A 17,646-nucleotide genomic window follows, 5' to 3' on the forward strand; every position below is an offset into this window, starting at 1 on the left:
GCTCACTCGTGGCTGTGGCAGTCAGGGCCTGCCTGATCCCCCGAGCTTTCATTCTCATCTCAGCTTCGCTTTCAAGGGCCTTTATTAAACATGACTGACATCTGGGCATCCGAGGCTAGGCCCACTTGTTAACTGGGGAGGAATTTGCAATATGGGATTTCATACAACAAAAAAAGATGAAATCTTATGCATTCAGGTGAGCAGCCCCGGCCCGAACCACCCACCACGCCGGGTGAGGGCAGGAGGCTGTGTCCGGCCCTTCTCCGTAGGGGACGCTGCTCTAACCGCTCCCTCGGGGTCACTCCTCGGAGGCCCGCTGCGCCTCACAGTGGCGGACCCTCGCAGTGCGCTGGGGACACGCGGCCTGGAGTCCCACGGACCGACGCCGCATGGAGCTCTGCGGGGATCCGGAACGCTGCCGCGCTCGGATTTCGCGTGGCCGCCCAGCTTCTGCTACGCACGGCCCCTCCCGCCCGGCCTCCCCGAGCCAATCGCAGAGCGGCGGAGCGCGGGGTTGTGGCGACCCGAGCCCGGGCCCCGCCCCTCTTTGTTGCGGCGGCCAATGGGCGCCTGCGGAGCGTCGGCGGCTGCCCGGGTGACTCGGTTATATGTCACAGGGTAGCACTCGAGAATGGGACATGGAATGAGGCGACGGCAATCTCCGCAGCAGCAGCAGCCCCCGCAGCCCCCGCCGCCCGGGGAGGCCCCGCGGCGATGAGTCCCGCTGTCCCGAGGTGGGTTCCGGCGCTGCAGCCGTCCCGTCCGCTGCGTCCCGTCCGCAGCCTGTGCCCGGGGCTCCCGGCGCTGGAACTCGGGGACCGGAGCCGGGAGCAGCCCCTTTCGCTGGAACCCGGGCCCGGGGGCGGGGGGCGGGACGGGCCTTGCCCCGCAGGGGTCCGGGAGGGCTTTCCGGAAGACCCTGAGCCCCCTCGCTAGCCCGGGCTGCCGCAGCGCCCTCACGCTGGCCCGGGGCGCTCATGTGCCGGCCCGTGCGGGGCTCGGCCGCGCCTGGGCAGCAGGGGGTGGGATCTCGCGGGGCATGTCCACTCCCACCTCCGTCGTTAGGTGCATCTGGAGCTGGGTGGCCAATTCCGAGCCGCCTTTCTGGGGGAATCGCAGGGCGGGAACTCGGGTTCAGTTCCTAAAGGGTTTGCCGCGTGCGGGGCGGGGCGAGGGGACACGGCCGTGTTGCTCCAGGGGTCCACTTAGCCGCGGTGTCTGCTGTCCCCGCTGATTCCAGGCACGGCCCGTGAGCGGGGAGCCCCTTCGCGTCCTGCCGCAGCGAGAGGCATGGAGAAGGCCGCCCCCGCGGGGCGCTGATCCCCGCCGCCCGCCCGCACACGCCCCCTGCCGCCGCAGCCGCAGCAGCCACGCGCCCCCCGCCCCGGCCCGGCCATGACTGGCTCCGCCGCCGACACTCACCGCTGCCCCCACCCCAAAGGCGCCAAAGGCACCCGGTCCCGGAGCAGCCACGCGCGGCCGGTGAGCCTCGCCACCAGCGGGGGCTCAGAGGAGGAGGACAAAGACGGCGGGGTGCTGTTTCACGTTAACAAGAGCGGCTTCCCCATCGACAGCCACACCTGGGAGCGCATGTGGATGCACGTGGCCAAGGTGCACCCCAAGGGGGGCGAGATGGTGGGCGCCATCAGGAACGCCGCCTTCTTGGCAAAGGTTAGTGGCTTGGGGCTGGGGCGGAGGGTGTGTGTGTGTGAGTGTGTGTGCGCGCGCGCGCGCGAGCAGTGATGGGACCATTTCCCTCTGTGCAGAGCAAACAGAGGCCATCTCCGTTTTCCTCCTCTGCCACAACTCCCCTCCCCGTCCCGTGCCTCCCGCCAGCCCTTTTCTTAATTGAGAAGTTTGCCTTGGAAGCCTTAGAAATGGGTTGGGGAGCTCAGGGACTTGTCTTCCTGGGATTGTGTGGTGGGCTTGTGCCAAGGTTTCTCTGACTCTCCAGCCAAACTCTTAGTTACTCACCCCCATGTGCATCCCGCAGCGAAAGGCAGAGCCACCAGGTTGCACCGGCCTTGCCAAGGATGCATGAACCCTGGGCTCCCACTCTTTGCAGTCTGCTACTCCTCCCCCTCCCTCCCCAGCGAGTGGTTTATTAAGCTGTGAATGAATTTATAATCAGCCAGTCAGATTTCTCAGTGTGAATCATTTCTACACATTTTGCCAATTTTTTTTTCATGACAGTGACTTTCCCCTCTGAAACTTGCAAAATAGCGAACTGTCTCACTGTCTCACTTCCCAGCTTATCGAGGCTCCAAGCAAAAAGGAAGTTTTGGCTATGGCTTGAAAGGGACTTTCCAGCACACATGATGAATTAGTCCCATTGGATAGAGAAGGAGGCTGGGGAGTGAAAGCTTGTGGGTTGGTTGTGTGTGTGTTGTCTGTTTTTTTTTTTACCTTGAAGAGAAGCCAGTGGGCCCACTGGGCTTGGTGGCCAAGGATCTCATTACAGAGGGAGGCAGAAGTTCCCTGGTGAGAGTGGCTTCCTTGTTAGAGGAGACATCCCACTGGAGGGGCTGCAGAGCACCGGCCACAGCTGGGTGGATGGGTCCCTGAGCCCTGGGGGCACTTGCATGACTGCAAAGATTCCTGGGCAGGACTAGGAATGCCAGACACAAGACCTGGAAGGCCATCTGGTCACGTCACCAGGCTGGGGACAGCTGAGCATCTTAGCCTGCAGTCCAGGAAGCTGTGTGTGTGTTTGTGTGCGTGCGTGTGTGCACATGCGCACGCCCTTGGCGATGTGACAGCCTCTGAACTTCTGTTGTAGTCAGGTACCGTGGGTTATTACTCTGCAGGTCAAAGAGATCTTGCTGGTGCCAGTGGACTCTTGCCTGCCTTAGCGTCAACTGTAATTACCCTGCTCAGCTCTCCGTGCACGTGAGAACAGGGCTGTTTCTCATTTGCAGTTCTGCTTGCAGAATCTTTCCTTACTTAAGAGCTCGGAGCCCTTCCACCTGGCAGAGGGGTCGGCCCAAGGAACAGAGGCCGGATCCTGCTGTGCTGCCTGTCTTTCGTTCTTTCAAGATTTATTTATTTATCTGAAAGTCAGAGTTACACATTAAGAAAGAGAGAGAGAGGTCTGCCTTCCGCAGGTTCATGCCTCAGATGGCTGCAATGGCCAGAGCTGGGCCGATCTGAAGCCAGGAGCTTCTTCCCGGGTTTCCCATGTGGGTTCAGGGGCCCAAGGACTTGGGCCATCTTCTGCTGCTTTCCCAGGCCATAGCAGAGAGCTGGATCGGAAGTGGAGCAGCCAGGACTCGAACCAGCACCCATATGGGATGCCGGCACTTCAGGCAGCATCTTTACCTGCTACGCCACAGCGCCGGCCCCCGTGCTGCCTTTCTAACTCACAGCCTCAGCACTGACCCCGCCTCTACTGTGCGTGTGGGAACCCCTTTCTCTGTGTGGGAATCATGGAATTTTAGTACAGCAAAGCCCCTTCCTCTAAAGACCACAGGCAGCGGAGAGCTTGCTGCCTCACCTGGAAGCTTTCAGGCCTGGCCACGTGTGGTTGTGGGGCAGCTCTTTCCTTAGACTGAGCACAGTCCTGCCTCGTCCCTGAGGTCCCCTGTCACCTGTGCTGCCCTTCGAGCTTCCTTTGCGACTCACAGCTCCCTTGCGTGTTGAGACAGCTCTTAAGGTGGAAGGGATTCACGGGGGTGGGGGGAGAATTAAGGGACTGAATTCTAGTCTTGGTTGTGCTATATCCATTGTTGTGACCTAGGCCACTCCCTGGCTTCAGTTTTCCCCTCTATAAAATGGGAGTAGACCGGCCTTTGTGTCAGGTTCTTTCCAGCTCTGACACCCCGTGAGTCTACAGGTGTGTGATGCTGCCGTGTGGACGCTGGAGGAGTGCGCGCTTTGAGCCCCGAGAACTGCGGCATTGTCTTTCGTCTTCTTTGTCCACAGGTAGCTCCTTTCACCCTTTCTTGTGTGTCGTGGGTTCCAGACCCGCCCGCTCTCTCTAGGGCCATTGCTGGTTTAGCATCAGCGAGTCCCTAAAACAAGCCCGTCTGGAACACAGTGTGTTTTCTGTCTAAATGTCGCCTGAGATGATGAGCACGTGAGTGCTGCCTCCCCGGACCTGTGCTTTGATGTGTCGATGGTTGTAGCTGAATGCTGTGTTCTTTAAAAATGTGTTCACATTTTGTTAAATACATCAGCCACCTCAGACTGTGCCCTTATGGTGATCTAAAGGTCAGGTGACAGCTGTTTCTAAACCAGGAGCACAAATGTGGGCAGTTGGTTTTTGAACCTAAATAAAGAACATAACATCTCTCTCTTGTGTTGCATCTCAGTGGTTGACACTCCCTCCCACCACCTGGTCACCCCTCTGCCCTGACATTCCCCAAACCCTTACCCTGCCAGGGTCCTGAGATGGGAAAGGGTTCAAAAGCCCTGACGGCCAGGGACCACTCCTCTCCGATTCGAGGTTGGTCCTGTGCTCAGCTGCGCATGCTCCTTCTCCGGGGGCCCAGTCCTTTCCTCCTTCAGCCAAACCAGGGTCTTGGTAAGGAATTCGCACAGGAGAGGGCTGGGGGGTGGTAGAAGCAGTGGGGAGCTCCAGAGAGATTAACCCATGTGGTGACTGTGGACTCGGAGGCAGAGGAAGTGCCGGGGGGAGGTGTCCGGCCACGAGGAGGACTGAATGGCCCTTAGAGGACAGGACATTCCGCTGGCTTCCTGGCTTCAGTTCTGCCTGCGCCTGCTCTGTGTTCCTCCTCCTCCTCCCTCTGTGACTGCGGGCCTCTCCTCTGGGGGCGCCCGGGTCTACAGGTAGCCCTTGACCAGGTCCAAGAGCTCTTCAGGGGTGTCTGAAGGACACAGCAAGGATTGGAGGGTCTAGGGGGATGAGACGGGGCAGCACAGGGAGAGGAAGGCCCGGAGGAAGACAGCCGGGTAGCCTCAGAAGCAGGCCCTCCTGTTTCTTCACTGGTTGGAGCTGGACGCTCCCTGGGGCAGAAAACCAGGGTGGATTCAACAGGAAACATCCATTGGTTTCTTGCGGATTTCACTTTTGGTGCCCCATTCTGCTGTTCGTTCCAGATTGGGAAAGATGAGGGCACTTCAAAAGGTTCTTAGAAAATGAGTGCAAAACATTTTTGAAACCCATACATAGTTTTTAATAATATGTGTTTTCAGGGCCTGCCTCTCTTGGAGCACACCTCCAGGCAGCTTTGGCAGGAGAATTCTAACTTAAATAAATCTGGCTTTTCTCTTTCAAAAAAAAATGTATTTTAATGAACTTTTTGAAGACCCTCTCCCTCATATGCATGGATTTCCAATTTGTTTGGAAGACAGAGTTACATAGAGAGGTAGAGACAGAGAAAGAAAGACGTCTTCTATCCACTGGTTCATTCCCAAATGGCCACAATGACTGAAGCTGGGCCTCTCTGAAGCCAGGCACCAGGAGCTTCTGGGTCTCCCTCGTGGGTGCAGGGGCCCAAGGACTTGGGTCATCCTCCACTTCTTTCCCAGGCTGTAGCAGAGAGCTGGATCAGAAGTGGAGCAGCCGTGACTGGAACTGGCACCCATATGGTATACTGGCACTGCAGGCTGGGGCTTTAACCCACTGTACCACAGCTCTGGCCCTTCCAATTTTTTTTTTTTTTTTTTTTTTTGCACCAAAATAAGCTTATCTTTTAATTCCTTTTTTCCATGAACTTGTTGGAATAGCCTTGCCTTTTGTTTGGAGGTGTGAGCTTTGAGTGAAGGACAAGTGTTGGCAACTTAAGACTTTGCTGCAGTCAGGGTTCCACTCCTGTCAGCTGCTGGCCCTCACCAGTGACTCCCCCCTCCCCTATCCTAGATTCAGAACCATCGTCTGTCCATCCTGCTCAGCCCAAAGTTGTGACCCCAGGACCTCTGCCTGGATAGTTTCCTGGCTGGCCCTGGTCCAGGAACCGGGGCCTGTCCTGAGCTGTGGATGCTGTTCCGTGGCTCTTCCAGGTGGCCAGAGAAGAGTTTTTTCCTGCCTGGAACCCGTGCAGTATATTTCTCAGAGTGAGGATATCAACAAACATGCATTGCTTTCTCTCTCTCTCTCTCTCTCTCTCTCTTTCTTTTTTTTTTTTTAATTTTTTGACAGGCAGAGTGGACAGTGAGAGAGACAGAGAAAGGTCTTCCTTTGCCGTTGGTTTACCCTCCAATGGCCGGCGCACCGCGCTGATCCGATGGCAGGAGCCAGGTACTTATCCTGGTCTCCCATGGGGTGCAGGGCCCAAGCACTTGGGCCATCCTCCACTGCACTCCCGGGCCACAGCAGAGAGCTGGCCTGGAAGAGGGGCAACCGGGACAGAATCCGGCACCCCGACCGGGACTAGAACCCAGTGTGCCGGCGCTGCTTTCTCCTTGTTCCTGTTAAAGACTGCCAGGGCCTGGGTTTTTTGCTGCTTCTCTGGTTCTTTGCTTGGCCTCCCCCATCTCTCCCAGGTGGCAATGGCACTTGTGCCCCTTCCTCATCACTTCCCTGTTTGCTTCCGATAGCTTGGTGGTGTTTGGCAAGAATGCCATGGGAGAGAGACTGTCTGCAAACTCTTGCTTGTGGTTTGTTTCATTCTTCTTCCTCTTAGCCATCTTCCTGTCCTCTCCACTCCCTCCTCCCCCGTTCGGCCTCCCAGGGCCCCCACCCCGGGTGGTAGGCCCAGCGTCTGTCTGGAGAGGTTGCTTTTGGTCTGTTCCCTTCAGATTCTGCCTGCGTCAGCTGCTCTGTGGCTTGCAAAGCAGGATGCAGGGGGCAAGAGGTGAGAGCCTTGAGGGGGAGGGCCAGGGACAATCAGCACTGGAGTTTTAGAAAGTCATTGGTGAAATCTAGTAGGCGAAGAGCATGAGGAGGGACTTCTGGATCCCTAGTTAGGGAGAAGAGAGGGGGCTGTGCCCTGGGCCTTTCCTAAGAAGGTTGCACCATGAGTGTTCCTGTCAGTGCTGGGAGGGCATCTGTGCAGCTCTGGGCACCTGCTCTTCAGAACATCTCCACTACAGTGGTCACTGAGGAGTGATGGTGTATGGTGGCCTTCGTCAGCACTTCTTAAATGAATAGTGAACTTGAACTTTTGTTTTTCAAACATTTATTCCCTGTTTGCATTTCTTTTGTGAATTGTCTTTCCAAAGCCTTTGTAGTGTCTATAAAATGTACATTACCTACAACTTAGCACTGTGGCTGCCTTTGAGAGCAGAGTTCTAAGGCATCAAGTCTGCCCACGTGGATTTGCCACTGTCTTCACCACCTTTCTCCAGGGCTTTCTCCTCTTCCTCCACTGAAACTTTGCACCCAGTAGACACTGGCTTCCTATTCTCCTTTTCCCTGCTGCCAACCACTCCGACTTCCTGTCTCTATGAATTTGACAATTCTAGGAACCTCATGTGAGGGAATCATGATTGTCTTGTTTCACTTTCGACAAGTAAGTGTACCCTTCCTTTTTTAGGCTAAATAACAATCCTGTTACATGTATAACTCCATGCCACATTTCTTTTTCATTCATTCATCCATTGGTAGATACTTGGATTGCTTCCACGTTTTAGCACCATTTGTTTTTCATTGAGGCCTAAAGAATTTTTAAAGTTTTTTTTTTTTTAAGTTTTTTGTTCATCTGTCTGAAAGAGTTACGGAAAGAGAGAGGGGAGAGATATCCATCCACTGGTTCACTCCCCAGATGGCGGCAATAACCAGGGCTGAGCCAAGCCTAAGCCAGGAGCCATGAACATCCTCCAGGTCTCCCATGTAGGTAGCAGGGCCCTAACTTCAGCTATCCTCCACTGCTTTCCCAGGTCCATTAGCAGGGAGTTGGATCTGAAGTGGAGCAGCTGGGGCTCAAACCAGCAGCCATATGGGATGCTGGCATTTCAGGCAGAGGCTTCACCTGCTATGCCACACGCTGACCCTAAAGATTTTTCTGATTACTCTGTGTGAACTGGTTGGAAATTAGGTATGTTAAATCATTGTTGTCACATGTCCCCTGGGAGGAGAGGATGTATTCATTGTCTTCCTTTAGGGTACAAAGGCATCTTCATGATTTGCAGCTCCTGAGCTGAGTGTCCAGGGACATGGGCTGCTATTGTGTCTGTTTGCCAGTTTCGGACAAGGGTAGGCCATTCCAGCTCCGCCAGTGTAGACCCCTGAGAACCTAATGTTGATGGGTAATAGCAGTGTGTACCTAGCAACCGCCCTGTGCTGAGTGCCACACGCCTGCTTTATGCATCAGCTCGTGCTCCTCACAGCTAGCATGGTGAAGTGTTGAAGGAGGTGACGCTTCCCTGTTTTATTAGGAAGGAAACAGAGCTACACCAGGGTCCACAGCAGAGGTGACACAGCAAGAGTTTGAACCTGGTCTCGTAATTAACACCCCCAGGAGTCAACCTGGCTGGCAGGCCGCGTTCAAGGGGGACCCTGGCAGCTGGAGGAAGCTGCCCCCGTTGGAACCCCAGCCAGCGCTCCCAGACATCCGGGTGAGGTGCAGCCGATGACATCATCCCACCACAGTCTCGGTTCCTCTCCCCCAACAGCCCACTCCCGGCTGGACTTGGGGAATGTCTGCATTTGTCCGCCCGGCACTCTGTGCTCTGCTCACAGGCAGGCTGGGCTGACCGAGCAGCTGTCGGTGAAAGCCCCTGGGCGCCGCTGGGCTGCCATTCTGAGGCCCAGCTGCTGCTGACTCACACCCCCGCCAGCCAGCGCTTGTGGGCTCTGCAGGGCTTGGGGGCAGTTAAAGTAATTTGGTGGTCAGCCCCATAGCAGATGCTGGATAAGTCACTGGCTAGCACAGCTGGCCTGGGAGTTCACTTGCCGGCCCCCACCGTGCTTGCCAACAGCTCTTAAATTGGCACAGGTGCCTCTCCATGTGGAGATGTTTGTTCTTATTGTGTCTTTTTTTTTTTAAAAAGATACTTTATTTATTTGAAAAGCAGAGAGAGAGAGAGAATCTTTCATTTGCTGGGTCGCTCTCCAGAAGTGGCTGGGCCAGGCTGAGGCCGGGAGTCTGGAGCCCCATCCGAGTCTACCATGTGGGTGCAGGGGCCCAAATGCTTGAGCCATCTTCTGCTGCTTTCCCGGGCACATTAGCAGGGAGCTGGATTGGAAGTGGGGCAGCCAGGACTCAAATAGGTGCCCATGTGGGCATACGGGATGCCAGTGTCACAGGTGGAGGCTAGCACACAACGTGGGCCCCAGAGAAACGTCTTAAAAATCTGTGATCCCATCCTCCTTTCCTCTGCTCCTGTGCTTCCTGTCCCTTTGCACTTGGCCTAGAGCTTGAAGCACAGGAGATGCTAAGGAAATGTTTGCCAGCTCTCTGCCTCTCTGCTCACTTCTCACCTTACACTGCAGGTGTGGGTCAGCTGGGGTGTTACTGCCATGGCTAAGGATGAGCCTGATACTTCTGATGTTTGTTAGGACACAAGCACAAAGGAGACACCTTGTATCCTGACTCTGTGTGTGTGCGTGTGCGTGTGTATGAGCAAATGTTCAAATTGGAACATTTTGCTTCCCAAAATGACTCTCCCAGAAAGGAATGTGATTTGTTTGAGTGGAAGTGTCATAAACAGAATGTAGCTGGCTGAGCAGTTGTGCCTGTGTGCACACATTCACATTCACACACACCCACAGTGCTTTGGCTGTGATGTGGGAAGTGTGACAAGCTCCGTGCTGATGGGCCAGTTTCTGGAAAGTGGGATGTCTCCAAGCCGAGAGAGCAGAGGCACCCCAGGAAAGGGTGGCGAGGGGTCCTGGCAGTCAGTGTGGCCTAGGGCTGGGAGCACTGGGTGAACCCACTGACCTCAGCTCACAGTGGGGCTGGGGTGGAGAGCTGGGAGCATCCTCGGGCTGCCCAGGGCTGTCCCTGGGTCCACTCACCAGTAGCTCGGCTAAGCGCTAAATCCCCAGGACCTCCGCAGCTCTGTTTGCCCTGAGGATAGACCTAATCTGCCCCTCAGCCCTTTCTGCGTCTCCCTGAGTGCCCTGAGCATGGAGCTGCCTCCTTTCTCCTTCCTCACAACCCCGCTGCTGGAGCCCCGGGCCCACAGGGCCAAGTTCCTCTGATGCCCACCACTCCATCCCCCCAGAGAGAGTCAGGAGATTGAGAAAGATCTAAGGGAAATCAGGAAAGAAAAGCAATCACAAAACAAAACCAACCCAACAAAAATACCCAAAGCCATGCCTGCCTGGTATCTGTGGCTTCCTGCAAGTGACTTGACTGGGTGTCCCGAGTTTTTTTTTTTTTTTTTTTTTTTTTTGACAGGCAGAGTTAGACAGTAAGACAGAGAGAAAGGTCTTCCTTCGTTAGTTCACCCCCCAACTGGCTGTTACGGTCAGCGCGCTGTGCCAATCCGAAGCCAGGAGCTTTCTCCTGGTCTCCCATGCGGGTGCAGGGCCCAAGCACCTGGGCCATCCTCCACTGCCTACCCGGGCCACAGCAGAGAGCTGGACTGGAAGAGGAGCTACTGGGACAGAATCCGGCACCCCAACCAGGACTAGAACCTGGAGCACCGGCGCTGCAGGTGGAGGATTAGCCTAGTGAGCCGGGGCGCCAGCCGCAAGTTTGTTCTTAACTCTCAGCCTCCTTGGCTGAGTTTCTCAGGGCTGAGTGGGAGGTCTTAGCTCTGAGTTCCTTGCCAACCTGTGGTTCCTTCCCTACCCAGCCAGGATTAGAACTGCATATGCTCCAATTGTAGACCAAGAGGTGTTGGCCAAGAAGCAGACAAGGGAACGAAGAGGTGAAAGGTGGCTGGTAAGTTAGGGGAGCTGCACTTACCTGGGAAGAGTCAAGGCAAGAGGAGCAATCTGGGGCTGACGTTGTGGCGCAGCGGGTAAAGCCGTAACCTGCGGTGCCGGCGTTCTATGCATTCTATGTGAGCTCTGATTCTAGTCCCAGCTGCCCTGCTTCCAATCCAGCTCCCTGCTAATGGTCTGGGAATTGCAGTGAAGGATGGCCTAAGTGCTTGGGCCTCTGCTACCTTCATAGGAGACCTGGATGAAGCTCCTGGCTCCTGGCTTCAGCTTGGCTTAGCCCTGGCCATTGTGGCCATCTGGGGAGTGAACCAGTAAATGAAAGTTCTCTCTTTATCTCTGCCTCTCCCTCTCTTTAAAAAATAAAGGAAGAGGAATCTTCCCTAATCCTCTTGGGGTAAGACCCAGGAGTGGCATTGGTACCAACTGCTCTGTCACAGTTCTCCACTCATTTTGTATTCTGGTCGTCTGTACTCTGGTGTGAGCATGTAAAGTGAGTCACCTTTAGCCATGAAGAAGATGGTGTCGTGCAGTGAAGATGGGAGGGCTAACAGAGCACCTCCGTGTCCATCCTGGGTAGGCTGCAATGGGGACACTAAAGGACATGCTGCTTGGCCTCCAGGAGGTGCCCATGGGTGTAGGTGGGCATAGGCCTATTCACAGTCACAACACCTGGGGAACCTTTGAGAACCACTGTGACCCAGAGCTCAGAGAGGGACAACTTCAATGAGGGACCGGACAGTTCTGGGGAGACCTCATGGAGGAGGCACCATGTGAACAGGTGGCCGTGCCAGGCTGGCCATCTCTTAGGAGCAGCTCTCTGGTGGCTTCAGGCCTATGTCTGCCTCCCAGGAGCTATAGGCCCCAGAACAACTCTGATTAAAAAAAAAAAAAAAAAAAAAAAAGCTCCTTCTCTCTGTTTCCCCACAGCCCTCAATACCCCAGGTCCCAAACTACAGGCTGTCGATGACGATCCCAGACTGGCTCCAGGCGATCCAGAATTACATGAAGACGCTACAGTATCCTTCCAGCCAGGGGCTGAGCACTCCCAGCCAGGGCACAAGCATGGGGATCACAAGTCTGGTGGCATGTCTGTCCCCAGCTGGTCATCAGAAGCTCTCAGGTTGGTGAGGCCAGGCATGGAGTCTAGACAGAGTGGATGTAAGTGCAGTGGCCTGCACCTTCTGCCTGCAAGCAGGGCGGGGTTGGGCGAGGGTGGTGAGGAGGCAGTGGGACAGAGGAAGGCCACTAGAGCCACTGTGGCTCCTCTGACCCCCTCCCCTTCCTGTCCTTTCCTTCCTGGGACCCTGCTTCCTTCCATCTTCTCTTCCCACCTCCTTCCTCTTGGTCATCTTTGTTCCCCTCCTGCTCTCTTCCTCTACTGTCCCTCTCTCCCACCACATTCTCGCCTTCTCTTCTTCTTTTTCTTTCCTTTCTCATCCATTTGCCTTCTTCCCTTGAGTACTCATGATCTGCCAGAGACCGGCCTGGTGCTGCCTTTGGCGTCCCAGGCACCTAAGCTAATGACTTTGCTCGGTTCTGCATGAATGGAGGGGCCCTTTCTTTTCACTTGAGCTTGGAGAAGAGCTGAGGAGCCCTGTGCGTCCAAAGCGGGGTTCAGCCCAGCCAGACTTCCAGTCGTTTTCTCACTGTGTCCTCGGGTTGTTTGCAGTGGGGAGTAGATCAGTTCTGGGCGTCACCGAGGACAACATGGTGGAAATGAGGAGTCGGAAATGGATGGTCTGCTGGCCCCTTCTGGTGTTATTTCAGGAACAGGAGTCAGCTGGGGAGCTGTCTGCTGGCATGTCTGGAGGTCAAGCTCCTGCTGGCCCCTGTTCTTCCTCCATAAAGACATGAGTTAGCCTGTCCCAAAGGCTGCAGGCTTGCTTTTGATTTGCCGGTTCATACCCAGCCTTGAGGCAGAAAGGATTTCCGGGAACACCGTGTACGTATCCCACACGCCCCAGAGGCATTCCCTGATCTCCGTGTTAGAGGTGAGACCCTTTCCAGGGAACTTCGTGTCTCCCCTGAACACTGAATGCCGGCACCTCCCCCATGGGGCTGGGTCTTGGCAGACAGGAGGGACACCCGGCTAGCTCGTCCAGATGCTTGTCTGGCCTCCCCGTTCCCACTGCCCGGGACATCTGCTCCCCTGCTTGACAGCTGCCCAGTGGAGTCGCGAGGTGATAGAGGGAGGAGGGAGTGCCAGCCTCCAGAGTGAGGCGACAGCCCCAGGAAGGCTGTCCAGTGCTGATCTCCAAATCAGACCCTATGTGGGGAGTTCCATGTGGTCCAGAACACACTCCTGTAGCAGACCTCGGCCCCCTGAGCTAACCCCTTCTGAATGTGACTGAGTCCCCACTGAGTCTTCTGGAAAGTGACAGAATTTAGAATGACTGTCCACTTCAATGCAGGACAGGGCTTTCCCAAGGGTCCTTGGCCAGATGGAGGAGAATGGGCCGGGACAGAGGGGCAGGGACTTGTGCTCTACATGGCGCGTGCTCAGCTGCTGTAAACCTGCAGCATGTGCTCAGCCAGGTTTTCATGGTTGCCCTTCAAGATCTGCTTTGTACGCTTTCTTTACTCGGACCCTTTATGATGGGCACTGGCCTAGATCACGGACCACGGGGGTGGCCGGAGAAGGGAAAGCAGCAGGAAGCCAGGGTGGGAGGTGTGTGTGCACCCTCCCCTGCCTCAGAGCCATCACACAAAGAAGGCAGGATGAGGACCCTTTTTTTCCTGCCTTCTCACCCAACTTTAATGACTTGGGACTCTGAGCTACTTTGTCCTGGACGCAGCGAAAGTGCCAGGGTCTGCGAGTGCTTGGCCATCCCCAGATTACAGGTGAGCCCAGCTGGCAGTGAAGATGTGAAAGAGCAGGTTCTGCTCTCCCCTTGGACAGCCTTAGAGCAAGGTGCAGGGCCTGAAATCAGAGAGAGGGGAGCTGGGTGGGCCCGGTCAGTGGGGGAGGGGCTGTTTGAGGGTGGAGTCAGGCTCCACAATGATCCTCTTCTTGGGGGAGCGTTCAGGGGAGCCTTTACTTCCTCACTCCCATCCAGGGCTCCATTATGAACTGTAAGAAACCAAGGGTGTTTAAGCCCTGTTTTGGTATTTAATTATAGATTGGTCTCACTTTATGTACTAGATAGATAAATTTGCTCTTTGGTAAAGTGAAAAAATTCACAAAGCGAATAGTTAGTCCCTCCTTTTCCTCTTTACCTCTAAGATTGTGTGTATTCTATCTTTAAGGTATGCCTCTGTTAGTGGTTATTTTTTACAGCCCTGGGCAGTATCTCCCATGCTGGTGAACCTGCTCCAGTCACCCCCTGGCCCTCACCCTGAAGTCTTCAATTCGGTAGCCTGAGGTGGGTGGCACTGAATGGCATCCAGGGTTCAGAAGCAGGGCCAGGAGAAGCACCTGGCTCCTGGCTTCGGATCAGCCTGGTGCGCCGACCGCAGTGCACCAGTCACAGCGGCCATTGGGGGTGAACCAACGGCAAAAGGAAGACCTTTTTCTCTCTCTCTCTCTCTCACTGTCCACTCTGCCAGTCAAAAAAAAAAAAAAAAAAAAAAAAAAGAAGAAGAAGAAGCAGGGCCTACAAGCTCCCCAGGTGGTGGTCTGTGTGCCAGGAGAGGAACCCCAGCCACTCAGTACCTACTCTGTAGCTGCCTGTGTCACTGTTGGGGGCACTCACAGAAAGTCATGCACCCTGTCTGGGCTGCAGTGGCTCCAGGCGGACAAGTTCCTGCTTCGTGAACCCCCTCCCAACGGGTACTTTTTCTACAGGATTCTGTTTGAGGCAGAAAAGTAAAATAGACAAAGCTACTTTTCTTTAGGTTCAGAAAATCCAGACTGAGTCCAGAGCATGATACCAGAGCGTCTTTGGTCTCCTAAAGAATGATTTGCTACAGACCTATCCGTGTCCGAGAACTTGTGGGCCGTCAGCTAAATCTGAGTTGTGGATAATGAGGTAATCTCAGATTTGGTCATCAGTGTTAAGTGTCAGTCCAGCCATGAGAAGCAAGTGATGTCTCCCAGTGAGCTCTGCTGCATGGTGGGTGGGTGTGCTCCTGAAAAAGCCAGCTGCCATCTTTCCTTCCATCTGTCCTCTTCAGTCCCTCCATCCACCCATCCCTCCATCCATCTACTCTTCCTTTCATTCCACCCTTCCATCCTATTCCATCCTATTCTTCTGTCCACCTTTTTATCCACCCATCCATCCATCCATCCATCTATTCACCCATCCATTTAATTCCTCATTCATTTAATAATATCTGCTCGCTCACAAATGTTGGGCTTCAGTCAGGCTTCATGGATGAAAAGGATAATAAAAGAATAGTCCCAACTCTCTACAAGCTTGTAGTCTAGCAGGCAAATCAAGATGTGTGTTCAGGGCCAGTGCTGTAGTGTAGTGGGTAAAGCTGCCACCTGCATTGCCAGCATCCCATACGGATGCCAGTTCAAGGCCTCTCTGCTCCACTTCCACTGCAGCTCCCTGCTAATATGCCTGGGAAAGCGGCATATGATGGCCCAAGTCCTTGGGCCCCTGTACCCAAGTGGGAGACCTGGCAGAGGCTCCTGGCTTCAGCCCAGCTCTGGCCATTTGGGGAGTGGACCAGAGGATGGAGGATTGATCTCTCTCTTGCTCTCACTCTCTCTCCATGCCTCTCTCCCTCCCTCCCTCCCTCCCCTCTTCCTCTCTGCCTCTGCTTCTCTGTAACTCTGACTTTCAAATAAATTAATCTTTAAAAAAAGAAAAAAAGACATGTATTCAACTACCTAGAGCAGATTGAAAAGAGCTGTTATAAAGATTCAAGGTGTTTTAGGGCCCAAGTTAGACATGAGATTGCCAGGGCAGGATAGTGAAGCATTATAGTTTATTGACTACCTTCTAGCTGCTGGCCACTTCTGCAAAGCCCCTGCTTCCTCATCCACCCCGAGAAATCAGGATGTATCACTTCCTTTGCTGTCACTTTCCCTTTACATGCTCCACACAGATACAATCACACAGGCACCCAGTTCTTTGAAATTAGGAAAATGAGACCGCTGAGTGGGTAAGTGGCACATGGTCTGCGGGCCAGATGGCATCTGTCTACCCCCGAGCTGCCAGCTCCGTCTCCCAACCTCCATCCCTGTGTCCTCGTGCTGGAGTATGGGGTGGGGGAGGGGGGTGCCCCACAGCCAGTGGAGGTGGGACTGAGTTGTAGGCCAGGCTGACAGCTGAGTTCCAGTGGTGAATAGTAAGTCTCAGGATGGGGGAGCCTTGTGCAGTTTGCTCTGGGATGCCCCCACGCTTGTTCTGCAGTGCTCCCTGTGCTGGAGCATGGGGAGGCGGGGTGGAGTATGGGCAGTGACTTCCGGGAACTAACTCTTGGAGCGGGCAGTGGTGCACTGAGGGACTTCACACTGCCAATGCAGCTGTGCTTTGGTGCCCTCCTGGGAGGTGAGTTCCCCTTTCCCTTTATATTCCTGCATGATACCTAGTTGGGAACCTGCATGCTAATGGATTGACAGACAGACTCACTCATTGTATGATTAAATAAGTCCTCTGCTGTGCTCTATCTTACAGGCTAATGGAAACCGCAAAAGAGATGACCCGAGAATCCTTGCCTATCAAATGCCTGGAAGCCGTCATCCTGGGCATGTATCCTTTCAATTGCACCTGCTGAAGTCTGCTGCGTAGTTGTGGGCTACACACACTGTGGGCTGTTGGTGCCTTTCTCATCCTAGATTCATAGAGATGATGCCTGTTGACTGCTTGAAGGAAAGTGTCAAACTCCCCTGGGGCCTTCATTTTCCCCAAATGGAGTTGACCCAAATCAGTGTTAGGCTCCTTGAACCAACATTAGTCTAACCTGTTAGCTGCTGCTCCCATCAGGGCCAGCTCAGACTCATGAGTCACCAGGAGGGCTCTAACTTAGAGGGATCAGCAAGAGTGTGTGGCTTCTTGCACTGATCTGACATTGCCACAGGAAAGACGCTTAGGGAGAATTGCATCGGGGACAAGAGGGCTAGTATCCACACCCATCTCTAGGTAGAATCCAAAGGTAGATTGTAGAGACCAACCAAGAGGATGTGTCTCAGCTGGCCAGAATACAGCTGACACTAGGGTCTGGTCTGTCCCACATTTTCTGTTCTATTCTCCATCAAACTCCTTGGTGTGGCAAGAATATGGTCTAGAAAACTGTGAAAAACTTACTAGTGGTAATGGCAACTGAACGTGATCAGATAGAAGAACAAAGAAAATGCCAAGTCCTGTAGGGTAGATGGCTGGAAGGGACAAAGGCAAAGGAGACACGGAAAGACATGGACTTGAGAGGTGGTCCCAGGTAAGATAAGTTAGATCCTTGAGTGCTGTGCCAGGAAGTGACCTTATCCCAAAATACAATGGGCAGTCCAGACGAAAGCTCTGAAGCAGAGGGGTGACATGGTCAGGAGCGTACTTTTAAGAGGTCACTCTCTGCAGGACAAACTGAAGGAGGAGAAACTGGGGGAGGCTGGGATTAGATCTGCAAAGCCTTTGGGAGCTGTTACATGAAGGAAAAGTGATGCTTGAATCGTGGTCTTGACAATGAGAATGAATTTGGGGGGATGTTTGAGATACCAGTGAGATGGAATTCACAGGACTTGGAGGTTTTCGGATGAAAGAGTTGATTAGGAAGGCATCTATAAAGGCAGGCTCCTAGGTTGGACAAGAGTCTGAAGGATGGGCTGGCGCTGCGGCTCAATAGGCTAATCCTCCACCTTGCGGCGCCGGCACACCGGGTTCTAGTCCCGGTCGGGGCACCGGATTCTGTCCCTGTTGCCCCTCTTCCAGGCCAGCTCTCTGCTGTGGCCAGGGAGTGCAGTGAAGGATGGCCCAAGTGCTTGGGCCCTGCACCCCATGGGAGACCAGGAAAAGCACCTGGCTCCT

General features: G+C 54.4%; 1 protein-coding gene across 6 annotated transcripts in view; it reads left to right on the forward strand.

The window, feature by feature from the left end:
* The first annotated feature begins 594 nt into the window (after positions 1 to 594).
* VASH2 (vasohibin 2) overlaps positions 595 to 17,646 on the forward strand; it is a 49,009-nt gene continuing 31,957 nt past the window's right edge. For 2 of the 6 annotated variants that reach the window (XM_070055297.1, XM_017347791.3), the window contains exons 1-4: positions 1,251 to 1,671; positions 11,663 to 11,751; positions 15,731 to 15,787; positions 16,303 to 16,377. In XM_070055297.1, the coding sequence (XP_069911398.1) occupies positions 1,396 to 1,671; positions 11,663 to 11,751; positions 15,731 to 15,787; positions 16,303 to 16,377 (497 nt within the window). In that variant the 5' untranslated portion in view covers positions 1,251 to 1,395. Of the gene's footprint in view, positions 735 to 1,240; positions 1,672 to 10,644; positions 10,734 to 11,662; positions 11,752 to 15,730; positions 15,788 to 16,302; positions 16,378 to 17,646 lie in introns of those variants that run through there. The other 4 variants (XM_070055296.1, XM_008268437.4, XM_070055298.1 and 1 more) reach the window with 4 other exon arrangements.

The sequence above is a fragment of the Oryctolagus cuniculus genome, chromosome 13, assembly GCF_964237555.1.
Source record: "Oryctolagus cuniculus chromosome 13, mOryCun1.1, whole genome shotgun sequence".
Taxonomy (NCBI): Eukaryota; Metazoa; Chordata; class Mammalia; order Lagomorpha; family Leporidae; genus Oryctolagus; species Oryctolagus cuniculus.